General features: G+C 52.3%; 2 protein-coding genes and 1 pseudogene across 10 annotated transcripts; 1 reads left to right on the forward strand and 2 right to left on the reverse strand.

Annotated features, from left to right (window-relative positions):
- The first annotated feature begins 43 nt into the window (after nucleotides 1-43).
- On the forward strand, nucleotides 44-22,040 carry SIRT3 (sirtuin 3). Of its 9 annotated transcripts, XM_087855203.1 has the most exons (11): nucleotides 53-588; nucleotides 2,320-2,454; nucleotides 4,837-4,981; nucleotides 5,956-6,147; nucleotides 6,245-6,477; nucleotides 6,865-6,920; nucleotides 8,398-8,455; nucleotides 8,567-8,667; nucleotides 14,468-14,629; nucleotides 18,099-18,308; nucleotides 19,815-19,987. In XM_087855203.1, exons 3-11 carry the CDS (start codon nucleotides 4,911-4,913, stop codon nucleotides 19,833-19,835), a joined length of 1,104 nt encoding a protein of 367 aa, XP_087711329.1. In that variant the 5' UTR covers nucleotides 53-588; nucleotides 2,320-2,454; nucleotides 4,837-4,910; the 3' UTR covers nucleotides 19,836-19,987. The 9 variants fall into 9 exon arrangements, 8 of the variants coding, with proteins under 8 accessions (XP_045626787.2, XP_045626790.2, XP_045626792.2 ...); XM_045770831.2 differs by lacking the exon at nucleotides 2,320-2,454 and having other exon boundaries at nucleotides 45-588; XM_045770834.2 differs by lacking the exons at nucleotides 2,320-2,454; nucleotides 14,468-14,629 and having other exon boundaries at nucleotides 45-588.
- Nucleotides 7,391-7,995, reverse strand: LOC148107909 (ATP synthase F(0) complex subunit C2, mitochondrial pseudogene; annotated as a pseudogene).
- RIC8A (RIC8 guanine nucleotide exchange factor A) lies at nucleotides 21,012-27,965 on the reverse strand. Its single transcript, XM_045770829.2, has 10 exons — nucleotides 26,577-27,965; nucleotides 26,250-26,297; nucleotides 25,576-26,163; nucleotides 25,047-25,138; nucleotides 24,344-24,494; nucleotides 23,165-23,260; nucleotides 22,935-23,079; nucleotides 22,715-22,859; nucleotides 22,201-22,320; nucleotides 21,012-21,808 (listed from the first exon to the last, which is right to left on the reverse strand). The coding sequence occupies exons 1-10, from the start codon at nucleotides 26,658-26,660 to the stop codon at nucleotides 21,688-21,690; spliced, it is 1,590 nt and encodes a 529-aa protein (XP_045626785.1). The 5' UTR covers nucleotides 26,661-27,965; the 3' UTR covers nucleotides 21,012-21,687.
- Between the last annotated feature and the right edge of the window lie 19 nt (nucleotides 27,966-27,984).

Genomic DNA, 27,984 nt, shown 5'->3' on the forward strand with positions numbered 1-27,984 from the left:
TCTCGTCGCGCGAGGCAGGCCGGGAGCTCCCCGGCGGCGGGCGGCGCGCGGGGGTTGTCCGGGTAACCGCGCGGGTGCCTCTGAAGAAATTCCCTCCAGGGTTTGTACCCGATTTCCCGCGCAGCTGGCCGTGGGATTCAACAGTACGAGGGCCTGGGGTCGGCCCGGCCATCGACTGGCTTTGTGGCCTCGGCCTTTGTGACCCGCAGGTTCTCATCTCAAACGGGGACCATGATAATAGTAGCTTAATAGTGTCTCGCGAGGACTGAGTGAAAATGTGACCACTGGCCGTAGTAAAGTGCTCGCAAAGTGCGCGCATCACCCTCCCGACTGAAGACGGTGGGAAAGCAGGATAGAGAAATGCTGGCTCCTGGTTTGGTCTCCAGGGCGAGAAGCGGGACCCCAAGGGGCTAGGAAGCCGCTCCCACCTGGCGTCCACCCCAGCCTGGGCTCGCGGGGTGGGGCGGGGCGCGCAGCGGCGGACTCGTGGCCCTTGGGGACAAGGTCGCGAGCGGGCGGCGGAGGAGCTGGACATGGCTCGGTGGGCTCGGCCGGCTCTTTCCGCCTTCAGGCCCTGGCGCCCGGCAGGTGAGTGGGCCTCTTGGTTCGGCCGGACGGAGACCAGCGCTTTGGCGCCCGCGCGTTGCTGGGGTTGCAAAGCAGGCCGGGTGCAGTTCCGGCGAGCGCGGGAGTCGGGTTTTTTTTCCTTGCATGGTCGGTGGGACACTAGAAGACCTGAAAATGTGAAGTCCCTGTCCACGCAGCTCAGAGGGTATTCCGGAGGGCGCCACGGCAGCGGTTTCTTTTTTTTTTTTTAAGATTTTATTTATTTATTCGACAGAGATAGAGACAGCCAGCGAGAGAGGGAACACAAACAGGGGGAGTGGGAGAGGAAGAAGCAGGCTCATAGCGGAAGAACCGGATGTGGGGCTCGATCCGGCAACGCCGCGATCAGGCCCTGAGCCGAAGGCAGACGCTCAACCGCTGTGCCACCCAGGCGCTCCACGGCAGCGGTTTCTTGTTTCTTAGGGGGTATTTGGATGAGTACAAGCAACACTTATATGTTAATTGTTGACACTGTTTAGGTAGCCTTTTTTTACTTAATATGTCTTGGACTTACTTTCATCTCAAAACATAAATGCTTTCTCAGTCTTTTGTACTGATCTGTAGAATTCCTTTTTTTTTTTCTTTGCATGACACTTTTATTCGAACCACCGCATCTGCCCCAACGAAGAGCTCCCCAGACCCTGCCTCACCTTACACAAGAAAGGGCTTAGAGTCAGGGAGGAGGGACCTGTTGCTCCTCTCCCCGCACGCCGAGGTCAAGATAGAGCCTGGGCTTCTTGGTTGTTGACCGTTCGGATTCCTCCCACAGCCTGTCTCTGCGGGGAACTGAGGATGCCCCACCCCCACCCTTCACGTCCCAGGTTGGGGGTGGGATCTGTAGGATTCCATTTTATTGATGTTTCGTACTGTATTTAATCATTCTCTTATTGAAATAGTTTGTCATCTTTAGTTATTACAAATAATGCTGAGGTACATTGTACTCACTTTTTGGATAAACTAGTGGAACTCCTGGGTCTAAAGGTATATGCGTTTTTATTGTCCCCGATGAAGGTTGTGCAATTAATACCTCTACTAGCATTGTATTTGGAACAATATTTGGAATATTTGGAACTAGCAATAGTATTTGGAATAAACAGGGAACTGGAATCGTAGTGGCTTCTCGTTGGCTGAGCTGTGCTGTCATTTGCTGGGCTCTGACCATCTCTTGTTGGCTGGGCGGTGCTCTCATTGGCTGGGCTCTGCTGTTATTGGCTGAGCTGTGACTGGCTGCCATTGGCTGGGCTGTGCTCTCATTGGCTGGGTTGTGCACTCACTGGCTGAGCTATGCTCTCATTTGCTGGGCTTCTCACTGGCTGGGATCTGCTCTCATTGGCTGAGCTGTGACTGGCTCTCATTGGCTGGGCTGTTCTGTCATTGGCTGGGCTGTTCTGTCATTGGCCGGGCTCTGCTCTCATTGACTGAGCTATGCTCTCATTGGCCGGGTTGGCCGGATGGGACGAACCCCTTCCTCCCAAAGGCTCAGGGAAGCCCAGGCTTCTTCCCGCTGGGAATGCTGAAGGGCCAAGAGGAGGGAGTGGTGGACGGGAGCGCTCCCCCTGCTGGGCTCCACTGCGTGTTCGTGAGGGTTCCTTGATTCCGTTTCATTGCCTAGGAATTGAACATACGTATGGGAATATCTTAAGACCTACAGTTGTTAAGAAACTTAACTTAAATGTCCAATAATGGATTAATACTTGATGCCATCTTACGCAGGTACTAAAAGTATTGGTGAAGAGTTTAATAGATCCAAGGGATCTTTCCTTCATCCCAGAAACCTTATTGCGCTGACCAGGTGTCCCAGCAAATGAACTGAATTCTGACTCTACCTGCTTGAAGAGAGCACCACAGGTGAAGCGCTCAGGCCCACAAGACAGCCCTGCTCCCCCTGGTTGTCTCCTGTGCTTCTGACAGACCATGATCCCCTCCTCTGGGTCCCTTCATTTGCTAGAGCAGCTCACAGAACTTGGAGACCGTTGACTAGTAGATTACGGGTTTATTATGAAGGGTGCCAAAGGAACTGAATGAATGGCCAGAGGTAGAGATACATAGGGTGAGGTCTGCAAGGGTTCCTGGTCCCTTCTGCCTTATGGAGTTTGGAGCCCAGGGGCCTGGCATGTGGTTCACCAAACTGGAAGCCCTCTGACCCGCCTCCCTTCTTTTGAGTTGTTGTTGTTGTTTTAAGATTTTTTTTATTTGCCAGAGAGAGAGAGCACAAGCAATGGGAAGCAGCAGGCAGAGGGAGAGGGAGAAGCAGGCTCTCTGCTGAGCAGGGAGCCCGATGCAGGGCTCGATCCCAGGACCCTGGGTTCATGACCCTAGCCAAAGCAGACGCTCAACCAGCTGAGACACCCATGCACCCCTTCTTTTGAGTTTTTATGGAAGCTCCAACCCTCTAATCACAGTGGCCCCCCGGGCACCCACCCCCCATCCTTAGGGCCTTCCCAAAGTCCCCTCATGAACATAAACCCAACTGTGGTGGAGAGGGGCTGGTTAAGCAGAACAAGACACCTGCTTCACCTTCATGGCTCCGAGGGGAGTTCAGGAACTGAGGACAAGAGACCAACCGTGGTAACAAAAGATGGGTCCTTTGCTCTTGGAAATTCCAAGGGTTTGGGGATGAAGACCAAAAACATATTTATTCTAAATCACAGTATCACAACTTCCCTTTAATTCCTTTTGTGTTTCTCATAATAAGTTGCGTGTAGGAGGAGCTCAGGAAATGTTCGGGCGAAGACTATAGGGGAGAGTTGTTCCACATGCTGCGTGACCTGGGGCATTTAACAGCTGTGGCTGCAGCCAGAGCACCGTCTTCTCTTCCTGACCATCCGGCTGGTTTTCACTAGAAAATTTCCTATGGAGACTTATCAATTTGCACTCAAAAGAACTGCTTGATGGGTGTTTTTACACAAGTCTCTGATGCAGCAGAACTTCCTTCAGGATCTGTGGGCATCTCTGCAGGAGTAGGGATGAGGGGGAAGGACTGTTTTCCCTGCTGTGTGTATTTCCTGTACTTTCTGCTGGGAAAGATCTACAGCTATAGGTCTTCTCGAGCAAGACTGTAAGAATCATTTCTTGCTCTTGGTGTTAGCAGCTGAGGCTCAGGGTGTTTGAGTGACTGGATGAGACTGGCAATGAGCTAGGGCTCTGAGTCTCCTTTGGGTGCCCTTGGCCCTGCACGTACACCTTCCTTTGTCATGTTCCTCTTTCTCTTGTACATACCTTTCAGAAATCGGTTCTTTTGAAAACCGGGATGACGCTTTGTGTGGTGGGAGAGGCCACAACACAGAAGCAAGTGGACTGTGAGCAGCAAGCAAGTCCTTGACCCCAGAGTGGAGTGTGCGAGGTGGTGTGCAGGGTCACTGCAGGAAGGGAAGGGGTGTTAGCCTGCCTAAAAGGAGCAGGGAATCAAACGAGGGCAAAGTGATTGCTCACTGGGGTCCAGCAGTGGCTTCACGAGGGAGGTGGCATTTGGTCCTGGCCTTGACTATGGGAGATTTGGACATGCTGAGGTGGAGAAAGGTCTTTTCAGGGTTTAGGACATATACAAGAGCCAGGGAGTCCTTTTGCTTGTCTGGAAGAGGGGCTATACAAGAGGGCAGGGTGGGGTTGAAATTGTCACTGGGGTGGGATATGCTTGCTAGGATGGGGAGCAGAGAGCTTTGGGGGAAACCTCACTGACAGTGTGTCCCGTGGGTGGGTCTCTGCAGAGAGTTTGCACGGTTGGTTTTGTAAGGAGCAAAAGAACACAAAAGACACAGCAAACAGGAGAGTGACTTAGGGCCTTACTCCTAGAAGATTCATACTCCTGAATTGTTCTGATGTGTATGACGATGTGCTTTTAGGGTGCTTATTTCTTGCCTGAATCACAAATGAGTAAAAGAAATGCTCTCAGTTTCCTGTTTCTATGTCTGTATTCATTTTATTTATTTATTTATTTATTTATTTATTTATTTATTTATTTATTTATTTAAAGAATTTATTTATTTATTTGACAGAGAGAGACAGCCAGCAAGAGAGGGAACACAGGCAGGGGGAGTGGGAGAGGAAGAAGCAGGCTCCTAGTGGAGGAGCCTGATGTGGGGCTTGATCCCAGAACGCCGGGATCATGCCCTGAGCCGAAGGCAGACGCTTAACGACTGTGCCACCCAGGCGCCCCTGTATTCATTTTAGATCCACTGCTCATTTGAGGACGGTTGTCCATTCCATTTGTGGAATCTCTTTTCCCATCAGGGTGGAGGAGTCTCTTTACTGAAGTCGGAGATGTCCTGGGGGAGGGTCGTCAAGGGCCTTCTGGAAGAACAGACATGGTGGCCACCAGTCTTTGGGGTGTGAGAACGGCGCCTTGTGCAGTGGGGCTGGCAGTCCTGAACTCTAGGTGAGTTGCCAGCATGATACCAGATGAAGTTGTGCAGCTTGGTTAGATGCCGCACAGGGTCCCTAACAGCAGATAGTAAACCCAGGAAGCCTTTCCAGGCCCATGTGAGGTAAGGCTGTAGTGCTGTATGCCTCCCACGTCCACACACTCACTTCCGTGGGGTGTTTGCAGGTGGTGCTACAGGCTTTGTCTTAGTCCTACTGCGTTTGTTTCTTTCTGTTGCTCTCCTGGATGTGGGGTCATTTTCTAAGTCCTGAGGTCCTGCTGAAGCTTGGGACTTGTACATTGTGTTTTGCTTTTTTTTTTTTTCCTGTGGAAGACCATCTCATATCCCTAACACTTAGCCTTGCGAGTGTCTCGGCTCCTGGCTTCTGGGGGTGGCTTGAGAAGCCCCGAGCTGAGTCTACCCACTGCCTTCCCTTGGTTGTGGGATTCCTTTGGCTGCCGCATAGTATGGGCAGCTGCGAACAATGAGGTTCAAGTCTCTGCAGCAGTGTGGATCCCTAGCGGTCAGGGCATGAGTGTTTCTTTCTGGAATGGTCTCTAGAACCCACTTTTTCTCCTGATGGTATTTGGTGTGAAGTCTGAGACACCTGGCTTTCTTTAAATGTCAATGCCCAGGTATGCTACGGTGTGTGTCTGCAGAGAGCATACCCAGAGCCCCCACAAAGCCCCCACACCTCTGGTGTGGACCCCGTTCTCTTAGCACTGGCACTGGATAACAGGAATTAAGATATGATACATCCCTTGTTTGCGCAGTTGCAACTAACCTGAATTTTTTGCTCCCAAGTAAGTTTTGATTTCTGAGTTGAGACTTCTTTCTCTTGTAGCCCAGTAGTCATCCATGGTGGGAAGGGTGGTCATTTTTGGGTACAGGAGGGAAGTGTATGTTCATTCTCAGTGGTGGGGGTGGTGGAAGGGCTAGCATGAGCTTAACTGCCTCTGGTCACCTGGCCACTCTCCTTTTTTGTCAGCATTACAGGTGGAAGAAGACCCATATCTTTTTCTGCTAGTGCCTCAAGCATCTTTGGAAGCGGAGGCAACAGTAAGAAGGAGAAGCTTTTTCTGCAGGATATAGTGGAGCTGATCCAAGCCAGAGCCTGCCAGAGGGTGGTGGTCATGGTGGGGGCCGGCATCAGCACGCCCAGTGGCATTCCGGACTTCAGGTACCCTGCGACGCCCAGCTCCTCCCTTGGCACCCTGGTCCGCCTTGCGGCCCCGCCCTCTTCCGCAGGGCTCAGAGCCTCTTGCTCCTTCTCGCAGGTCTCCCGGGAGTGGCCTCTACAGCAACCTGCAGCAGTACGGGCTCCCATACCCCGAGGCCATTTTCGAGCTCGCTTTCTTCTCTCACAACCCCAAGCCCTTTTTCACTTTGGCCAAGGAGCTGTACCTGCGGAGCTGCAGGCCCAACGTCATACACTACTTCCTCCGACTGCTGCACGACAAGGGGCTGCTCCTGCGGCTCTACACACAGAACATCGATGGGCTCGAGAGAGGTGAGCTCTCCTCTTCTGCAGGGAAGGCTTTGGGCGCCTGCTTCCAGGCAGTGCTCATACCCCGTCTCTGATCTCAAGCCCACTAGTTAGACCTTTGTCCCTGGCAAAAGTCCACCGTGTGTTTGAGAGTCACTGTTGGGATCTCATTGGTGGGCCTGATGTCCTGACATACTTGCTGGGCTGTGAGTTTCAGGTAGAACTAAAGTTGACATTGGGAGCTTCTAGTTTTGCTAATCTGATATGATGATTTCTTTTTTAAGAAATTTATTATGAAAATTTTTGACCACATAAAAATTAAGAGAGGAATGTAATGAACCCTTGTGCCCTCATCATAGCCAGTCTTCACTTTATCGTGTCTGTCTTCCTACCCCCCACCTTCTCTCTCAGCCCCAGTTATTTTGAAGCCAATCCCTGACATCATGAACTTAACCTATAAACCATCTGTAAGTACTTCACTGGGTGTCTCTAGAAGGTAAAGACCTTTAAAACATAACTACGATGTCACTGTCCCACAGAGAGATCACTATTTTTTTTTTTTTAAAGATTTTATTTATTTATTCGACAGAGATAGAGACAGCCAGCGAGAGAGGGAACACGAGCAGGGGGAGTGGGAGAGGAAGAAGCAGGCTCATAGCGGAGGAGCCTGATGTGGGGCTCGATCCCAGAACGCCGGGATCACGCCCTGAGCCGAAGGCAGACGCTTAACCGCTGCGCCACCCAGACGCCCCCAGAGAGATCACTATTGATGCCTAGTATTATCAGACTCTGTGTAATGATTTCCCGCTGTCCCGATAGCAGCCACAACCAGTGATTCGCAGCTGGAACTGTCTGCCCATCCACAGCTCAGAAGCTGACAGTGGGAACACGTAACTGTCGTAAGAAGTTACCTCTGTTTGTTTATCTACAGTTTTTTTTCTTATTAATACAGTATTTATTTGTCTTCCCTCTGTCAAACCCTGAGCCAACCACTTTCCCCAGGCTGCCTGGGGAGGTATAGGAAAAGAAACATACAGGGCAGACAAGACACGGGAGAAAAACCTACAGGAGGTGGAGCCAACTCCTTCACATGGCGAAGAGGATGAGAAAGGCCACCATCAAGCAAAAGAGCCCCATGGCCTCCCAGAGGGCACAGCCCAGAATGGCGTCGGAGAGCTGTTGCTTCAGAGAGGGATCCCTGGCATAACCGCTGACGAGGCTCCCAAACACAGCTCCCGTTCCAGCCCCAGAGCCAGCCACCCCCACCGTGGCAGCCCCAGCCCCCGTGACCTTGGCTGCTGTGTCGGTGTCCCTCGAGATGGCGCTGGTTCGGGAGCTGCGGCTCAGGATGAGTGAGGTCAGGGGACACGGGGCTGCCCAGCTGCGGCTCTCGTCTGTCAGAGTCTCTGGTGGTTTTAGCACCGCTGCAGACAGTGATGGGCTCAGCAGCTGAGAGTCTGTCCTGACCAAGGCCGGGGTGGAGACGAGCTGTGCAAGGTGTGCATTTTCAGGGTTGAGGGGCTGTGGCAGCAGAGCTGCTCCCGGTGCAGAGAAGACAGCGAGGGGTGGGGGGGGGGTGCACTACAGTTTTGTGTTTTTTTGGGGAAACTTATTGTCTTTGTATAGTTTTTTTTTTTAAAGATTTATTTATTTGAGAGAGAGAGTGAGAGCACACACACATGTGCCTATGGGGGGAGGAGCAGAGGTAGAGGGAGAGAAATCTCCAGCAGACCCCTGCTGAGCATGGAGCCTGCCTCGGGGCTCGATCCCACAACCCTGAGATCATGATCTGAGCCGAAATGGAGAGTCGGGTGCTCAACTGACTGAGCCCCCAGCTGCCCCTATATAGTTTTTTCTGCTTTTACTTGGTGTGTGTAGAATAGAAAATGTTTTCCTAGGTATCAGATGTAATTTTATCTGAACTTACATCAAACTTGTTGACAGGCTTTGTTTAACCATGATTTGGCTGCATCGGGGAGCCCTCATCCCTGTGCCTATTCTGGTCAGTGGGACGTTACCTGTAGGCTTGCACGGAGGGCTGTGACTCCCTCTGGGGGCTGCCGAGCTCAGAGCTTGTGGAGCTAGTGGCACTCAGCTTTGGTTTGAATTTCAGTGTCTGGCATCCCTGCCTCAAAGCTGGTGGAAGCTCATGGCTCCTTTGCCTCCGCCACGTGCACTGTCTGCCAGAGGCCGTCTCCAGGGAAGGACATTTGGGTGAGTTTTCATGCTGCCACTCCTCTCCCTTCTGCACTTTGCAGTGGGAGTGACCTGGAAAAGTGGCATTTATAAGCATTGTATTGGAAGGACAACAACAGTAATGGTATGAAATGTTTTTCTTTATTTTTAAATTGGAAAAGTAATACACACTTGTAAAATATTTAAAAATATGTAGAGAAAAATGTATCTCCCTTCAGTCAGCTCCTATAGCCCAACCTGTAACAGTTTGGTGTATAATGTTCCAAGCCTTAAAAAAAAAGGCATATCTAAACATACGTGGCCATATCTGTGTGCCTACACCACACAGTGATCATTTTTTTAATAATAGGATTATTAAAAATTTTTAAAGCTTATTTACTTGAGAGAGAGAAAGAGAGAGTGCACAAGTGGGGGGGCAGAGGGAGAAGGAGAGAGAATCTCGAGCAGGTTCCCTGCTGAGCACGGAGCCGGATGCGGGGCTTGATCCTACAACCCTGAGATCATGATCTGAGCTGAAACCAAGAGTTGGACACTTAACTGACGGAGCCACCCAGGCGCCGCAGTAATAGGATTATTAAGTTTAATATTCTACAGACTGCTTTGCTACAGAACAAAATTTTATGGCCATCTTGTGTCAGCAGCTACAGCTCTGCTTACTGTTTTTAGTAACTGGAGTATTAAATTTAGCCATTCACCTACTGTGGGATATTTTTTGATGTTTGTGATTTTTACTATTGAGATTAATGCATCAGTGACACTTGTGCTCATAGCCTTGTGTACTTCTGGGGATAGTTCCGGAGGATGGGTTTCTTCAAGCAGAATAGGATAGACTGGAAAATCTTAAATGAAACTCTGAAATATTGATGAGGCATAGGGCCCCGTCTTTTCTTTTTTAATGAGGTCAATTTCACATAACCGTAAAATTAAACATGCAAGTGTACAACTCACTGGCTTTAACATATTCACAGTGTTGTGCAACCACTACCTCTGTCTGATTCCAGAATATTTTCATCACCCCAAAGGAAAACTCTGTACCCACTAACCGGTCAGCCCTGTCCCCCGCTCCCCCACAACCCCTGGCCACCATTGACCCTTTCACTGTCTCCATGGTTTTGCCTTTTCCAGAAGTTCAGAGTTGGATTCGTACATATGCAGCCTTTTCAGACTGACTTCCTTCACTTAGATACCTTTAAGGTTCCTCTTTTCTTTTCACGGCTTCATAGATCACTTCTTTTTAGTGCTGAATAATATCCCCTGTTTGGATGGACCACAGTTATCTGTTCATCTACAGAAGGACATCTTGGCTCCGTCCATGTGTGGGCAGTTATGAACGAAACTGCTATAAACATCCACATGCAGGTTTTTGTGTGGACGTGAGTTTGCAAGGCCTTTGGTAAACACCAGGGACTGGGACTGCTGGATTGTGTGGTGAGAGCGCGTTCAGTGCCTTCGGTGTGGCCGCACCACTGCGTGTGTCCTCCAGCAACGAGTAAGAGCAACGTCTGGTGTTGTCTATGTTCTAGAATTCGGCTGTTCTGATAGGCGTGTAATGTTGTTTTGTTGTAATGTGCAATTCCGTGATGACATATGATGTGGAACATCTTCTCAAATGCTCATTTGCCACCTGTACATCTTCTTTGGTGAGCTGTCTATTCAGGTCTTTGGCCCATTTTTTAATTAGGTTGCTCATCTTCTTATTGTTGAGTTTTAACAATATTTTTGTATATTATGGATAACAATCCTTTATCAGATGTTTTTTGTAAATATTTTCTCCTCATTTCCAAATATTGTCTTCTCATTTTCTTGACAATGTCTTTCACAGAACAAAGTTTTTAATTTTAATGAGGTCTAACATGTTTTTCTTTCATGGATTGTGCCTTTGGTGTTACCTCTGAAAAATCATTGCCAGCTCCTGCCCTGGTCCTTTGTAATAGCAGCAGAAACAAGGGGGCTAAGGGGCTGGTACTTTAGGGGCCTACATTTGCTGGAGTTGAAAATTGAGAGTGGTAGTGGTCTTTCTTTTAGGTGACTCATCTAGGATGCCAATGAGCTGGTTTGCCAAATTAACTAAGTCTGGAGTGGACAAGGTTTCCCATAAGATGATGGTTCTGCTCATTAATAAATGGAATTAAAGGCTACCGGGGTGGATTTAGCATCTAAAGGAAGAATTTTCTTTGAAGACAACGTGGAGTCGATTGTTGATAGGCACGAACAGGTTCGTCAAGCCTGAATCTTGTTTCACTCAGCAGTCTTAGGAAAAGGTACCGTAATTGCTTGATGTTGGCTTGCAGCCCTCTTGGGAGCTCCAGGGTGTGACCTAAAATCTGCTGCCGTTAGTGGAGGGCAGGGAGAGACCGAAGAGGCGGCCACTCCAGGTTCGTGGGTGTCCGTTTTAATCATCAAGGGAACTGACATACAAGGCTTGTCCTGGGCAGCAGCAGGATGGCTGGATCCCCACACCCGCCTTCAAATCTTAAGAGTTTATCAAGAGGCTGTAACTGGGCTCAGCCCTGTCTACTCTGCAGGTGTTCGCAACACCACACCACATCACCATCTCAAGGCTATGTCCTTGGAGCAGACTCTGCGGCGGGAAAGGCAAGGGGAGCCCACATCCCAAGGACAGGGGAATGGAGTGAGGAGCCTCCAAGTGCTGGGGTCCAGGTCACAGCTCAACTGGTGGTCATATCTTTTTGATGATCTTCCCCAACACTCAGTGGAGATTTCCAGAGAGTGTTCTAACACCTTGCCAAAACTCAGGCATCTGTTCCTCTAAATCCCTTTCCGGATGCTCCCATTGGGCTGGTTTTATCCAGTGTTTGGCCTGACCCTCACCAATAAGCATGTGGACCAATTGATATAAATCTGAGAAATCAGATTAGTAAGTTTGAGTAACTGTTTTACATTCTTCAGCAAATTTATGGGGTCCTCAGTCACTTTAGGAAAATCTTTGACTATGGCTTGGAATTCAGCCTTAGTCCAGGCAACATAAGCAATTTGGCATTCATTTGGACCCCCAGCAGAGTTAACTTTAGAGGGGTAGGTATTAACAGGTTTAGGAGAAGGCGGGTGGGGATAGGTTTGGAGGTAAAGGGAAGCTCAGCGAAAGGATTAGGATGAGGGGTGGGTATAGGGGAGGTGGGGACAGTGCTGAGGGAAGAGGAAAATGGTGCCAGAGGCGGGGTCTGAGTGCAAGGTGGCCCCACCTGTCTGGAGACAAAGGAGGTGGGGAAGGCAAGATTCAGAAGCTGCAATGACTTCTTTCAGTTGTTTGCCTCTTTGCAAAGTACTATTTCTAAATTAACAAATGAACCAAAGGTGAACAAACTTTGAATCCTAAAAATGTTTGGGAGCCTCAAGGCTTACCCTCAAACCCCAGGGTCGGTGAGAAAGCTGCAGCCCGACTGGGTCTGTGGGTACTGGCACCTGTTTGCTCACCAGCCTCAGAGTCTCTGGGGGTAGCTCCCTGCATCCCACTTCTGACACCTTCAAACTAAAACTGCCAGTTACTTTACCAGCAAAATGGGCTCATTCGGGAATAGTAGAAAATGTGCATTTTGGGACAAGCAAGCTACGGCAAAACTAGGCAAGTCCAAACAACAAAGGAGAGGGACATTTGATCGAGAGGAGGGAGGGAGCTGGGAGGGGCTGGAGAAACAGTTCAGGGGAATGACGGTGTCTTGGCAGCTGAATCACTGGGGTGGCCAATTTGTTGTAGAGGGGTGGTCACATGTTCCCCTTTTGGGGCCTGCCTGATGGTTCTTTCCTGTTGAGCGTTCTTCTGTTGGGTCTGTAGTTTGTAATTCTTTGTGTGATTGATGGTGAGTGGTAGGGTTCCTTCCAGCCTCCTGAATCCACATGAGCAAGGTCTTTATTAATTTTCATAATGTCCAGCACCATTTGTTGAAGAGATGAGATTTGCTTCTACTGTGTGAGTGTACTTCTGGGCTCTCTGTTCTGTTCCGCTGACATGTTCACCGGTTCCTACAGCAGTGCCACAGTCCTAATTCCTGTAGCTTTTTGTAATAAGTCTTGAAGTCGGGTAGTGTCAGTCTTGTACTTCTCCATCAATATTGTGTGTTGGCTGTTCTGGTCTTTTGCTTTTCCTATAAACTTTTGAATCAGTTTTTCACTGTCCTTTGCATATTTTTAAACCTTTTCTCTTTGTCTTTGGAGTTTTGCACTTGTACAGTGGTATATCTCCATATGGATTTCCTTTTGCGTACTTATTCTGCTTAAAATTTGTAGGGCTTTCTGAATCTGTGGTTGGAGATCTTTCATCATTGCTGGAAAAATTCTTGGCCATTGCCTCTTAGATGTTGATTGCCTCTCCCACTCCCTCTTCTCCCTTGTGGAGCTCTGCTTAAACTCCCATGAGACCATCTCAGGCTCCCACCTGTGGCTCTTCTGCATGTTCAATCTTACTTCTCTGTGCTGTGTTCTGAATAATGTCTTTTGATCTGTTTTCCAGTTTATCAACCCTCTGTTCTGTTGTGCAGAATAAAGCTCTTCCACTGAGTGCTAATTTTTGTTACTTTGTTTGGAAAAGGTTTAAGGAGATGTAAAACCTCAGTCAGCAGTAGGCTTATTTCCAGATCTGAATTACTTGCCCTATTTTTTTCTTCCAAATTTTTATTTAAATTCTAGTTAGTTAATATATAGTATAGTATTGGTTTCAGGAGTAAAATTTAGTGATTCATCACCTGTATACAACACCCAGTGCTCATCACAAGTGCCTTCCTAATTTTTGATGCTTTTTATTACTGGAAGTTCTCTTTGGTTCTTTTTCAAATCCACTACATTATTTTTTATAGTTTCTATCCCCAACAGATACTTTAAACCTGTCTCTTTTTTTTAAGAAAATAATTAAACACAATATGCTCTTAATCTGTATTTGATAGTATCTGAAGTCTTTGAGTAGTCTCTCTTCCGTCCGTTGTCTCTGCTCGTTCTGGCTGGGCTCAGCTTGCTAAAATGAGGCCAGGAAGGTTTGCCTTAGAAAACGGTGTCCTCTTTCTTAGGCTCCCTCCTTTGAAACCCAGCCCAGCATATCAACACAGGCATCTTAAGGCATAATAACGATTTCTGTCTACCTCACCTTGGCCTGCGAGGAAGCGGTCTGCGGTCATGCTACTTTAAACTTCAGCCTGAATGTCTTCCGGGGCAAAGGCAACATCATGCTCACTTCAGCTAAAATCAGGGACAAATTTTATATCACCTTTCTCATTGAATCACGCCTAGTGTAGACCAGATGCCTACAGAGTACCTCCAGAGGACTGTGTCATCTACTGAGAATTTCCTTAGCATCTGAATGTCTCTGACAGCCACCCAGGTGCACAGCATGGTGCCACATGTGCTAGTCACCCTGTGCCCTTCGGGATCTGCTCTCAAATAATGCACCCTGTCCCCAGCTTTAGGGCACTATGGGAAACAAAATTGGCAAAATGTCAATAAATGCCAAAGCTGGGTTCATGATTCAGCTGTTGTGAATGTTTGAAAATTTCTTAGTAAAAGCAATCTTTTTTTTTTTTTAACTTAAATCCCAGTTAGGTAACATACAGTGTTATATTAGTTTCAGGTGTACAATTTAGTGACTCGCTTCCATATGTCGCCTGGTGCTCATCACAGCAAGTGCACTTCTCAGTCCCCATCCCCTCTTCACCCCGGTCCCCCCCCCCAGTAGCCATGAGGTTGTTCTCTGTAGTTAAGAGTGTTTCTTGGTTTGCCTCTCTCTCTCTCTCTTTTCCCCCCGATATTAAGAGCCATCTTTTAAAGTGTGTGTGACATCTTCCTTGGCCCGTTTTCTGTCTGTGTTACTCAGGCTGATGTGACAGAGGACAGGATCCCCCGCTGCCCAGTCTGCACTGGCATCGTGAAACCCGACGTCGTGTTCTTTGGGGAGGCGCTTCCCCAGAGATTCCTGCTGCATGTGCTTGATTTCCCCATGGCCGATCTGCTGCTTATCCTGGGGACCTCCCTGGAGGTTTGTCAGCAGGTCCAGTGGTGGACTGACTGTGTGTGTGTGTGTGTGTGTGTGGTGGGGGGAGGCTGGAAGGACAGGGCCGAGGAGGTGGGGCTGCTGGGGGTGGCACCAGGTGCCCTCGGAGCCTTCTGGCATCCTAGCTTCGGAAGATAAATAGGTTCAACTGGTGAGGAAGCTGAGGTATTCCTGGCCTAGGGAGTGGCAGTCTGGGCAGAACCGGGGAGGACACTCAGCCTTGGAGGCACTGTCAGTATGGGTGGGGCACAGTGTGCGAGGGGAAGGGAGAAGGGAGGACCATAGAGAAGTAGGGCGGGACAGACTTCCCAGGGCACATCACAGTGGCTGATTTTGTGCTAGAAGCAGTGATGGACTTGAAGGGGTTGAGCCAGGGACATAGCTGGTGCTTCTCAGGGTCACAGAGACTGTTGGGGAGTGGGGATTGAAGCAAGATGTCCAGGAGGCTGGTCCTCATGAGGGCAGGGCTGTAGGCACAGTCAGACCACGTGACTATGAGAGAGGGCAGGAGAGGGACTTGGGGCCAGGTGAGGAGTGGTCTGGCTCTGTCTGCAGGCACTCAGGCCATTTGTTGGTAAGGAGGTATTTTCAGGGAGGGTGCCTAGCTCAGTTCTGCACATGTTGTTTGAGGTGCCTGGGACACACCCATGGACACATTCCAGAAGCTATTTTTCATCTGGACCTGAAGCTGAGCAACTTTGTAAAGGATGTGACAAGAGCAACAGATGAGCCCCTGCAATGGACTCTGCCTGATTGGATGTAGGCACCAAGGGGCAGAAGGGCCAGAAGAGCCTGTGCTCAGTCCCTGTCGGCCACAGAGGCCTCGAGTTAAGTGTATTTCTTCAGTAAATGTGCCTGCCGTGTGCTGGGTCCTGTTCTAGAGCTTTGGACGAACACAGTAGGATGTCATAAGCAAGTTACACAGTGTTAGGTGATGACACGTTAGGGGAGAAATAACAAGTGGGACAGGAAGGCTGGGAAGGGTTGTGAACTGGTCGTGATATCAGCTTGGTTGGTTTGCGTGGCTGTGTTGGGAAGTGACCCCGGAGCTGAGGCCAGAAGGAGACGCACATGTCAGCGGAGGGTGTCTGGCAGCGGACACTGCACAGTGACCCGCGGCCACATAGAGTGAATGAGCAGAGGGCAGCAGTGACAAGGTCTGACCTCCTGACCCCATGGGTGTTGTGCTGGGGAAAGCTGGTAGAGATCCTGCAGGTGGAGATGGCGGGTAGCCAGGTAACACTGCAGAGGGCGTCAGAGTCCAGGTGTGTGAAGGAGCGGTGGGTGGGAGAGTGTGGACTCCCGCAGGGCTCCGGGGTTGTGACCTGAATGGCCGCAAGGATGGAGCTGGTTTCCTGAGACAGAGAAGCCAAGTGGCCAGGTTGGGGGAACTCGGCCCCAGACACACTGATTCGAGTGCTGTGTCAGCCCGTCCAGTGGATGTGTGACACAGGCAGGCGGATTCCCGCATCTGGAGTCCAGGAGGGAGCAGAGGTGGGACCTGGGGTGCCAGAGTGAGCAGACAGAAGAGTGTGCACAGACCCGGATGCCCACACTGGGCCTGGATGGAAGGGCGGACGTTGTGTGGGGGGCCGGGCAGAGGGGTCGGGGGCTGTGGTGGTCAGCGGTGAGTGGTGCAGTCCGGCTGCTGCCCTGTGCTGGCCGCCAGCAATGGACACTGGGGCCACCAGTCCTCTATATTTTTTAAGTGAAATGAAAATAGCCTTTTTCTCTGATTATAAAAGTACCGTATGCTCACACATTATACAGAGACAGTGAAGTAAAGAACCCCTTCAAGTGTCCTCACAGGCTTCTCTGCTGCACAGAGGGGTGAGCTTTAACGAGGTGGGGCAACACTGCGCACGGAGACCCACCTGGTTAGCGCCCACAGTCCTGACAAATACGGATAATGGTCCCTGCTGGGACCCCAACGCAGAGTGCTTGTCCGTAAGCACCGAGTGGTCGGTGGTGTTGCTCAGAACGCACCTCCTGTGCTGTGTGGGAGACATTACTACTTGATTATGGACCGCCCTCTGGGTCCCACTGAGGGGTGGCATGTGTCAGCCATACGATGTTTTGAATCTGAAATATTCTGAAATATTTTGAATTCTGGAACATACCCAGCCCCAAGAGTTTTAAGATAAGGGATGACGGATGTGTAACAATTTAAGCAACTGTCTATTGATGGACAACAAAAATAAATAGTATATAGATTTTATATTCAAAATAATGATTTAGTGAATAATCGTGTGTATACATGTCTGCACACTCGTGTGAGTACTTCAGTAAATATTGGGAAGAGACTTTCCAGAAAGGTACACTAATTACACTGCCACCAAACCTGCATGAGTGGCCGTTTCCTCACCAACATCGAACACTACCCGATTTAAGGTTTTTTTTTTTAAACTATCTTTAAGTTTTTATCCATCTGATTGGTTAGAAATAAATGTGTATGTGGGGGGGGGAGAGGGAGATTTAACATTTTTGTAATGAAGAGTGAAGTTCATCTTTTCATGTTTATTAACCACTGTGTTCTCTTTGGATTACATATTTGTATCTCTTGCTTATTTTTCATTGGGTTATTAGTCTGTTTATAAATTAGTTTAGCAATTAAAAATATAAACTGTCACATGTTGTAAATATGTTTGTAGTTTATGGTAATGAGGTCTAAAACATTAGTTTTCTATATTATATTTTTATGTAGACCATACTGTGACAGTATGATGTAGTCGAACCTATCATGACTTTCCTTTGTCTTATCTGACTTATCAGGCCTAAAAAGTCCTTCCCTACTTCACTTAGGAAACCTACATTTTCTTCAAGAACTGTTCTGTGTACATTTAAGTCACTCGTTAGAAATTTTTTCAGCGAAGGCAGGAATTGAGTATTTTCCTACCAGTTAATGAGCGAGTCTCAATACCATTTATTAATCTGTTTCTTACATTATCACTCCTGAATGAAAGTTTCACATGGGAGCTGGATGAAGAAGCCCAAAGGCACCGAGTTAGGACTCCCTGGAGGTCTGGATGGTGGAGACTGTGGAGAGGTGGGGCACCCCCCCCTGTGGGCACCCCAGGAGCCCTCTGTGGGCCCAGGCTCTTGCTCCCAGGGAGCGAGAACAGACAGACGAGATGCTGCTGGGAGGAGACGTTGTGTGATGAGGCAGGACAGGTAAGAGTGGGCACGGTTGCCGAAGCCCAGGTGTGCCTGGGCAGGGAGACCTGCAGAGGCCTGGACGTGCGGGAAGCAGAAAGACGCCGACCAGAGGGAGGCTCAGGAAGGGTGGAACCTGGGCCACATGACTGGAAGAAATGAAACGGTGGTGTGTTTTCCCGTATTCACGGCCTCACCGTCAGTCTGAGCTTCCTTTTCAAAGTCTCAGGCTGTGGCATGAAGTGTCCTGAGGGGCTCGGAGGGTGGGCACTGTGCTCCTCACGTTTGGGCAATTTTTCAGGTAGAACCCTTTGCCAGCTTGTCTGAGGCCGTGCAGAGCTCAGTGCCCCGACTGCTCATCAACCGGGACTTGGTGGGGCCCTTTGCTTGGCGTCCTCGCAGCAGGGATGTGGTCCAGCTGGGGGATGTGGTTCACGGCGTGGAAAGACTGGCGGAGCTTCTGGGCTGGACACAAGAGTTGCAGGACCTCATCCAGCAGGAAACGGAAAAGGTACAGACTGCGGACAGGGTCCTCTGAAGGGCGGTCTTCCTCACTGCTCTGGGGTCTGGGTCCACTCGACGTGCCTCCTGGGTTGGCCAGAAAGTGACAAATAGCGAATATTGGCTGTTACTCCTGTACCGGCCACTGTCTGGGGTCTTGCGTGTGCTTATGAATCGGGCGTTGTGACTCACTATCTCCGTGTGGAGATGAGGAAGGGGTGCTAGGTGGCTGCTGTCCGGTCACAGAGCTGCAACTTGGTCCAGGCCCACTGGGCTGCTCTCCCTGCAGCCTTGCCTTTTGTCCCCTAAGTAAAGCAGCACCAACAGCTCCAGGCTACGGTGTGGTTCGGAGATGAGCTCCGAGGAGCTGAACTTGTGTGTGCTGGTGTGGGATGAAGCCCAACCTGGGGAGGCTTTCAGGAGGTGATCAGCGCAGATGCTGTTGGCCTATGACAATCTGCCGAGGGTAGAAAGCTCTCGAGGTTTCAAACCTGTTCTGAGTGAAGTTTCCCATAAGAATCAGCATGTGTGGCCCTGGTGTGAGTGGTTATTTTCTAAAGGAGGCAGCATTAAGCATTGGAAGTCCAGTCGTCCCAAAGGGGAGCACTGTGTGACACTGCCCGAAGGGGATGGATGGGGCAGAGGGCTTGGGAGAGCCTCGCCCTTCAGCTGTGAGTGCCTCAGGCTCAGGGTCGGGGGTCCGGCCTTCCGCCTCACCTCCACTGGCAAAAGCCCCCAGCCTCTGGCTGCAGCCCGGTTTCTTACCAAGTTGAACCAAAGAAAGAAGAATATGGGGCTTATGAAGTCCAGGAGGCTTCACACTTACTGTTTCCACACATTTTAGATATCGTGGCTACTGTTTTTTCTAGCTGTCCATTCCAGGGTTTGGCTCTAATGGCTAAGATGGAGGCTGGTATCACTCCTTGTCTTATAAGTGTCAAAGTTACGTTGCTGGGTCATCTTATGGAAGTAGAGAAGGCAGGTGGCACCGAAGCCTATACTTCGCACCTCAAGGAGAGGCAGCAGGTGCGTTGGTCCCATCCGCCTGGCAGCTTCCTGGCGCTGATGTCCTGTTTCCATACAACAAGACTAAGTCACGTGACCCCTAGGGATTTTTGGAAGTAGTCCTTCGGGATTTGACCTGTGCGATTTTACAGTCATGGAAATTTATGTGAAGTGTGTTCTGATTTTAGGGGTTTATGTATATAAAAAGAGTTGCTATCCAAGAGTAAACATGGAGGGATGAGGTGCAGTCCACTCGGGGTTACTTTCCCAAATAGTGCCTGGTTGTGAGCACGTGAGCTCCAGCACATCCCACCTGGTTACTTCAGTGAAGCCTTCTGGCCAGTGCCCCCGTCTCGCCCGGCGCCCACGTCTCGCCCAGCCCCGCTGGCACCGTGTTACTTTGGCTCAACAGCATTATCGGCAGAAGCGGAAGAGCTTTTGTTTTATGCAATAGTTTGAACCCAGGCCCTGAGATCTGTGGGACTGATTCCCTTTCTCCTTTGTGTTCCAGCTTGATGGACGGGACAAATAGGGGGATGGCTGGTCCTCCCACCCCTCCTGGGACCAGGAATGGTTCCAAGGAGTCACTGCCCACCTCTGAGGGAACAGTTTTGGCTGAACCAGAACTGCGGCCTGAGGAAGAGTGTGAGGCGGCCTCTGTCCTGAGCGCCATGCTGATGGGTCGTGTCCTGCTCAAGCTGCGGGCCACCCCGGTCACAGGTGCCCAGCTGCCCGGCACCTTCCTGCTGTTTGACTCTTCAGTCTGCTGAAGCTCTTGGTGCCTAACAAGAGCTTTCTTCTGACAGTGACCCTTTGAACTCAGACGGACCAGCGGGAAGCCCAGAGTGAATCTGCTGTGTGTCCAGGTCTCCATCTGAAGGGCGGGCTCAGCATCTCTATCCGTTAGAAAGACGGTCTCGGGCTGAGTGGTCACAGCCACTCCCAAGGCACGGTCCTGGGTCCCAAGTAATGTAATAGGGTCCTGTAGCATTTTGGCCTCCTTAGTAGGGTTTTTAAATAGAGAAACTTTGTTCATTTCTGGCATGAAATAAACTCTTTGGTCTCAAAGGGAATGCAGGTGTTGACAATGGATGTGGAAAGGAGACCTTGTGCGTGCATGGACATTCCCCCCACTGGAATAACCCAAGGACGGAGAACATGCCCCTGGATTCACCCAGGAGAGGGGCCTAGTGTCGTTTCCCTCGGAGCCCCAGAACCCCTCTCTGAAGGGCATCATGCCTTGTTCGCTCCACCCTGATGCCTCTCGCCTCAGCCTCTCCCCCAGAAAGTCCTCTGCTCCGGCAGCTATCAGCCTCCTGTCCACACTCTCCCCTACCAGGCCTTCCCAGGAATGCCCCCAGGACTAACTTCTATGTTATGGAAGGCATTACTCACTTAGAAACCTCAGCTGGCCTCTGGCCCGCCCTGTACTCAGCCCATAGTTCCAGTGCCTGCACAGGCCCCTGCTGCTGGGGTTGCCCCAAGGCCCAGCTTGGACAGCACCGCCCAGGCACACCTTCCTGATCTCTGGCTCCTACCCTGTGGGTGGTCCCTCCTTCCAGGCATCGTTTCCCCACTCGTGGCACATTTAACAGACAGACTCCTCAGAGGGGTTCTGGTAGCCTCCTCAAGAACAGAAGACATGACTAATGATCTAGGAAAAGGGCCAAATTCTGAAAAGAATGAAATTAATTTCTCACGCACATGGTCTTGCTTGAAACTCTTTATTCCAAGATGATGTTTCTGCGATGCTTTGTGCACGTGACAGAAATCCAAACTTAGGCTTTTACGAGGTGTACTTCCCTTCATGTACTTATGGTCTACGCCAGTGGGAAGGTCAGGACTCCACTGTCAAAATCAGTGAGAGCTTGGGTGCTGTGGATACTACAGCAGACAGCTGAGCGAGGACCAAGGATACATAAGAGGCTACCAGTCCTGAGCTCAGTGGGGACAGAAACAGCAGAGCATACCTTGGAAGTATGTTTCTGACAGTATACACAGTTCTAGCAAGTTGTCTTCCCGTGAACTGCGGCGCTTTCTTGACGTGGAAGCCCTGGGCAAGCATGCCAGAGCTGGACATGCTTGCGTGTGCCCACGCTCGGCCTCTGCCCCCAAGCAGCGGCCTCTGCACACACCCTCTTGGCACACACGAGGCTACTTCATCTGAGGAAGTCAAGGCTGAGTTTCCAGAGTTGCAGCAGGACAAGGCCCTCACAGTCCTAAAGATAAGAAACCGGACCAGAGACAAATCATTAACAGAACTTTGGAAGTAGAGAGAGAGGGGTCTCCAAGGTGGAGAGGGACATGGCTTCCCCGGGTCACAGTCCCAAGGACATCTCTGGAAGCAGCACCAGTTCTGAAGGGGGAACAGAAGACTGCTGTCCTCAGTCAGGGTCTGAGTCGGCTTCCGAGGAGAGCTGCCCCTCCATGGTCTCACAAATGGCATCCTGCAGGGTTGTCAGCTGACCCCGGGGACTCATCCCCATGGGCTGGATGACTCTGTGCCTGTGAGTGAAAAGCATGGTGAGGCTGGGGAAGGGGCCTGGTGGGGCGGGCGGAGGGGGCAGAAATCCTGTTCACCCCTGACTACTTCCTTGTGCTCCACCAGGCTGCTTCTGTTTACTGAGGAATCCCAACTGCTACCCGGTGGTTTTGGGACCTTATGCCGTCTCTTAATTTCTCTAGATCTCAATTTTCATCATCTGTGAAATAAACATAATACCAATCTCTAGTCTAATCCTTTCCCGGGGCATTTCCTTCATTTCAAACCTTAGGAATGCAGCCTTGCCTAAGCCCACCTCTGACCCTACCTTCTGGGGCTCACAAGACTGGATCCGGGCCTGGGGTTCTGTTCTCCCTTCTCCCAGCTGTGGGCCCCTCCTTGCCGTGCCACATACCTGGAGAGCTTGTCAAACATGTTCACCAGCTTCATGGCCTCATGTTCCTTCTGCTCCTCCGTCATGCCCTCCATGGGGTTGGGCGGCTTTTCCTCCACCCTCCCGGTCACTGGGTTTATGCTGCTTCCCAGGGGAGGGGGTGTAGGGAATGCATTAGTGACTAGGACAGGAGGCAGCTGCATGGGGTGCGTGGAGTCCCACATGCCCTGCTTGGGCCTGGACTAGCAAGAAACCCATTCTCCTGGGGGTGACAGGAAGCAGGGCAGCTGTAGGAGCTGCAGCAGTGAACCAACTCCTGCCACCTGGGTCTCCTGGTCCCCCAATGGCCTGACCCCCTTCAGTCCATGTTCCCAACAAAACATCCTGACATCAGGATAGATCACTTAGGGGCCAGTGCCTGACTCCCAAAGTCCTACCCATCTGTCATCCTGTCCCACCCACCCTGTGGGTCCCTATGGGTATGAGAACAGGGACCAGGCTGAGTGAGGGGAGCCGAGGGTGTAGGGGCACACACCTGGCCTTGGCTTCCTTGTACTCATCTGTGTCCGTGTCCTCGTCCTCCGAATATTGGCCCTCGGGCCGGCCCCCCGCCATGAGGCCCCTGGCAGCCAGGAGGCCGGCGGCATTCCCGTAGCCCGTGTACTTGATGAATCGGGGCACTGAGGGGCAGGGCAGAGGTCAGTGTGCGAAGGTGGCTGGGAGGGACAGGTGTTGGGCAGGATCCCAGCACTCACCACTCTCAGAGCACAGGACAAACAGGAACTCAGCGGCCACTCTCTTCACATCAGTGTCCAGATGTGTCATGAGGCGAACGAGCTTGTTCCGCAACAACTCCCCAACCTCGGGCCGGGTCCTCACGTCCCGCAGTGGGGGCAGCACCTGGGGAGGCAGCCGTCCCTCAGCCTGGGCCTGAGCTGGCTGGGGTCTGTGATCTGGGCCCTGCGCCAGCCCCTCTGCCCCATACCTGCGACTTCAGGAACTTCCTGGCAGGACGGTGCATGCGGGCACACTCCGTCAGCACGCTCAGCACGGGGGCCACGCTCTCTTTCAGCCTGTGCGTCTGCAGAGGGGCTTCTGTCACTGGGGCTGTGCCCCCACCGGCCTTGAGGGCAGGCGTGGGGGGGTGGGGCTACACATGCACACCAGATGGTCTGGTCCTGGCAGGAGGTGCTCAGGAAGAGGCCTTGCCACAGTTAGGCAGCTGAGGGGCCAAGAGTGGGCAGTGGGTGTGTGAGCTTCGAGAGGGCTGCAGATGGAACTTAACTTAGGAGGGCTCTCGTGTGCTCTGCAACTTGGGGCAAATAACTCATCTACTCTAACTTCCTCACCTATATACCAAAATTGTGGAGAAAATACAGTGTTCATAGCTGTTAGCCCATCAAGGGCACGTGATCTGTCCTCAGAAAACAGTGGCCAAAACACAACAAAAATCCCCACTCTGTGGGCTTCACGGACCCGGAGAGCAAAGAGCTCCTTTTCTTCCCCGGCCTCCCCCCACTTCCCTCCCCAGACCCCAACCCCAGCAGCAGCAGTGGTAGGGACAGTCACAACCATCATGTCCAACGCTGGTGACCCAGCTCACCGCGCACATAAGCAATGTGGATTCCCAAGGTGTCCGCCTAATCTCACCCCATTCCGATCTGCAGCCTGCGTGTTGTCTCTGAGCTCCTAGAGGAGCTGGTTAGAGGTCTGGCCAGCCAATGTCCTGTGTGCAGGCACAGGAATCAGGCAGCCTCGGGCTCCAGATGCCTGTGGGTCCCCTCAGGGATGCCAAGAGACAACGGATGCTCGTTCCCAAGGGCTGCCTGTATACAGCAACACTAAGACTCTAAAGGCAAAAGCAAGGACTCAAGACAGATCCACAAACAGCTCTAAAAAGTAAGTCCTTTGTTTGACTTTAAAAACTTGTTATGGTAACCAGCAGAAATAAAACCTTCAAGTGTGTGTGTGAGAGGGTCCACACGTTTCTCAGAGAGGAGTCTGGTTTTCTGCCAAGCTGGAACACAGAGCAGCTGGAGAAAATGCCTGAATCACACTGCCGTGATCTCCACTTACCAGTGTGGACTGTAAAAAAGCAGTGACCACGGCTGCTTGGGAAAGTCAGAGCCACTGAGGAGCCCACATGTCAGGTCCCTCTGCCCACCTGGTGCAGACGCTTCTCCAGGAAGCTGAGGAGGACATGAATCACATCCATGTTCGCTCCCAAGAACTCCAGGGAGCCTTTGCGTGGCTCCAGGGTAAGGAGGACATCCAGACACTTGAGGGGCAAGTTCCCCAGGAGGTTCACTGTGTGGCTGAGGACAGACGGGGAGGAGGGCTTGATAAGTCCATCCCCCAGCACAGGTACAACCCTTGGTGCCCCCCAGAGGCCACACGTGACATGAGCTAGTGTCTGCGGGCCTGACGACAAGAACCAGAGGCCAGAGCTGAGGCTGGGACTGACCTCAGAGCTGTTCCCACCTGGTGGGGTGAGTTCCTAAGGAAGGGGAACTGTCTACGGATGCATTCCCTGCCAGGCTCTATCTGGGTTGAAGCACCACAGACAATCTCTGGAAAACCAGAACCTGCCTGGGCACAGGTCACCGAAACAGAGATGAGTAAGCACATTACCCCGTAAATACACTATTCGTTATTACTATCCCAGTTCGAGAGAGACATTCCAACCCTCAGATCCATACCTCTCGTCCTAATCACATAGTGCTGTACTGTAGAAAGACACCGCTGTCTGGCCTCACCCAGATAGGTGAAGACTCTGTAGGGTGGAGCCTAGCCCACAGCCAGGGCTGGGAACCACTCTCCAGATACATGAGCACACTTCTTTTCCATCTAACAGGCCCCACCCTCACCCGTGGAACTCCTCTGTGCGGTCTCCAGCAGCAGCGACCATCACACAGTGCCGCAGAATGGTCCCCAGGTGCCGATAAAGGGCAGCATCTTCCTGACCAAAAAGAAAGGGGTTCCTGTGAGAGGAAGCCCCACTCCGGGATCATGTGCACAGACCATGCATCTCCTCTACTGCACACCTGCCCCCTGTCCTCTCCTACATAACCTTGAGGCATTTCCTTGACCAAGAATGTCACTAGGTCCTCTTGAGATGAAGTCACAGTGTACTCTAGCCCCATGCTCACGGCCTCCCCATGCACCAAACAGCCCTCCTGCCAGGCTGCAAGAGCCAGATATGCCCTCCACCTCTCTCAGAAACATTGAGGCCCCCTGCCCAAAATGTGCATCTCCTTGCCTCCTCCCGACAGGCTGAGAGCTCTGCCTGTCCTCTCCCATCTGATGCCCCCAAACTTGCAGGTACCCTACAGGCAGACAGATCCAGGGAACATCCACACTGCTAAGCCCTACCCGCCGGCTCAGGTCAGTCCTCACCTCGTCCACCTCCCTCTTGATGGAGTCGAAGGTGATGTTGAAGAGCACTTTGAGGATCTCCATGGCCCGCTCGGTCTCCTGGGGAGGAAGCAGCTCAGGCGGGTTCTCTTCAGGGGTCATTCCCAGTGTCAGCTCCAGCACATCAGTCAGCAGGTGCACTCCCTGCAATTCCTGAAACAGCTGCTGCCGCACGTCTGTGCGAAGTGCCGTTAGCAAGAAGAGGAGGCGCAAGTCAAAGAACTGCACGTCGTGTGGGAAGCTGCTCTTGTGATACAGCCCCACGCGCTCTGCGAGCCTCACCACTACGCGGGCCTCTGCGGCCAGCACCTGTGCCACCGGGCTGCTGAGCACGAGGTTGCACAGGCACTTGAGCGACTCGAGTACAACGTCCATGTCCAGAGGCTCCGGGGCCGACTCCTCGAAGGCGATGCCAGCATAGCGGGCAAGTGCCTGCAGGCTCTGGCGGCTGGTGAAAGGGTCCAGGCAGCTGCGGTCCCTGGACAGGATGCGGATGCTCTGCAGCCAGGTGGCGCGGCGGGAGGGCGGCAAGCCCTGCTCCAGGACCGAGACCAGCAGCTCCGCCAGTCTCTGTGGGCAGGGAGAAGAGCGGCTCCACCAGGCCCCTCTACCCGGGGCCGCCCAAGCCTCCCCCTTTACCCTCGGTCAGCACCCACCTTCCTGTCCTCCTGTTGGGCATCATCAAACGTGAAGCTCTGGGAGTTCTGCAGAGAGACCCAGAGACTCAGGGGGCTCCGTGGATGGGGGCCTGAGTCCACAGATCCCCCCCCCGGACAGATGGCGCTCCACCCCCGCCCCTCAGTGTGTGCACCCAGACTCCCCCCCCCCCCCAGCAACTCCTCACCGACTCGGCACCCCTCCCGCGGCGCTCGCACCGCCCGCAGGCCCCCAGCCGCACACACTATCTCAGGACCGGCCAGAGCGCGTGCCCCACCCTGCCCCACCTCTTCCGTGCATGTACCATGTTCACGGCTCTCGCTCACCTCCCGGTTGTACGTGCGCAGGGCCTCCATAACCACGTCCTCCTCTCCCGCCTCCACAGCATCCGCAACCACCCGGGGCTCCATGGCGCCCCCGGGCTCCCGCGCCGGGAAGGCGGGAGGGCTTCGCTTCCCGGCTCCGGGCGGAGTCGAGCCGCTCCGCCCTTCCTCGGCGCGCGGGGGAAGCCGGGACTGGGTGTGCCAGGCCGCGGGGCGGGGCCGGGGGGTGCGCGCGGGGGAAGCCGGGACTAGGAGCGCGCGCCGCGGGGCGGAGCCATGGCTGCGAGCGGCGAAGGCGGGGACTCTGTGCGCCGCGCCGCGGGGCGGGGCCAGGGCTGCAGGCTCCTTAAGGTGGCGAGACCTGGTTCAGCGGAGTGGGACTTGAAGGTTTTGCCGGGGAGTCGGCGGGGATTTCAAAGATCCTAGTAGGTGATTGTTCGACCTCGGGGTCGAGTCGCCTCTGAACCTAACAGGGACCTCTGCTTCTTGGGCCGGAATTCCCAGCAGGCGAGGACCTTAGCCCGCCCTACGGAGCCCCCCACCCACGCCCCTCTTGAAGCGCAGCGCGAGTGCAAGTCGAGGGGAAAGCCGAGCGTGGCACGGGGACCACTTGCTGTGTTCAACAGGGGTTTAAGTGCCTACCGCATGCTGGGTCCGGGCTTTCGTAGAGCTCGTGCTCCAAAATGAAGACAAGGAAAACGGACAAATAAGACGGCTTTAGACAGTCATAGCGCTGTGATTAGAAAAGAAAAGGGGCCTGGTGGGCTACAAAGGGATCTGAGGAGGTGCCATTTTTGCTGAGACTGGACGATAAGTGATCTGAGGGAAGGTCATTCAGAGCCAAAAGAGCGGCCAGTGCAAAGATGGGAATGGCCGCGGTGGGAGAGAGAAACAGACACCCCGTTTTGCTTAAAGAAAGGGGAGAGTGGGGAGGGGTCAGGATGCAGGCAAAGCCTGATCGTGTGCAGCAACTTCCTAGGGGTGTGACCCAGACGGTGTGGCCTGGACTAAGCTTCCTCTTCCGAAAGGCAGAGATGACAGACGTTCCCGTTTCACTGTGCTGTCGGGAGGACTCAACGACACGCAGCAAATGCTCCAGTACGGCGGGTCGGGATCCACTGTGCAACAAGACTTTGCTGACCGTCTCCTTTGTGCCAGGCCCATTCCCAGTGCCCGGTGCGACGGCCAGAAGCACTGGCTTCTGTCCCTGCTACCGCCACGCTCCCGCCCCTCGTTCTGGCTTCAGAATGCTTCACCCTTGCATCTTCTGCAGCGCTCGCCCGTTCCAGGCACTGGTCTCCACCCGTGTCCCACAAGCAGTAACTGGGGCCTAGGTTCGCGCCGTAGCCTGGCGGGGGCGAGCGCCGGGTGCGACCCCTTCCTGCCTCTCTCGCGGGAGGAAGGGGCTGGG

The sequence above is a fragment of the Ursus americanus genome, chromosome 24 (assembly GCF_024610735.1).
Source record: "Ursus americanus isolate L20-20 chromosome 24, mUrsAme1.1.p, whole genome shotgun sequence".
NCBI lineage: Eukaryota > Metazoa > Chordata > Mammalia > Carnivora > Ursidae > Ursus > Ursus americanus.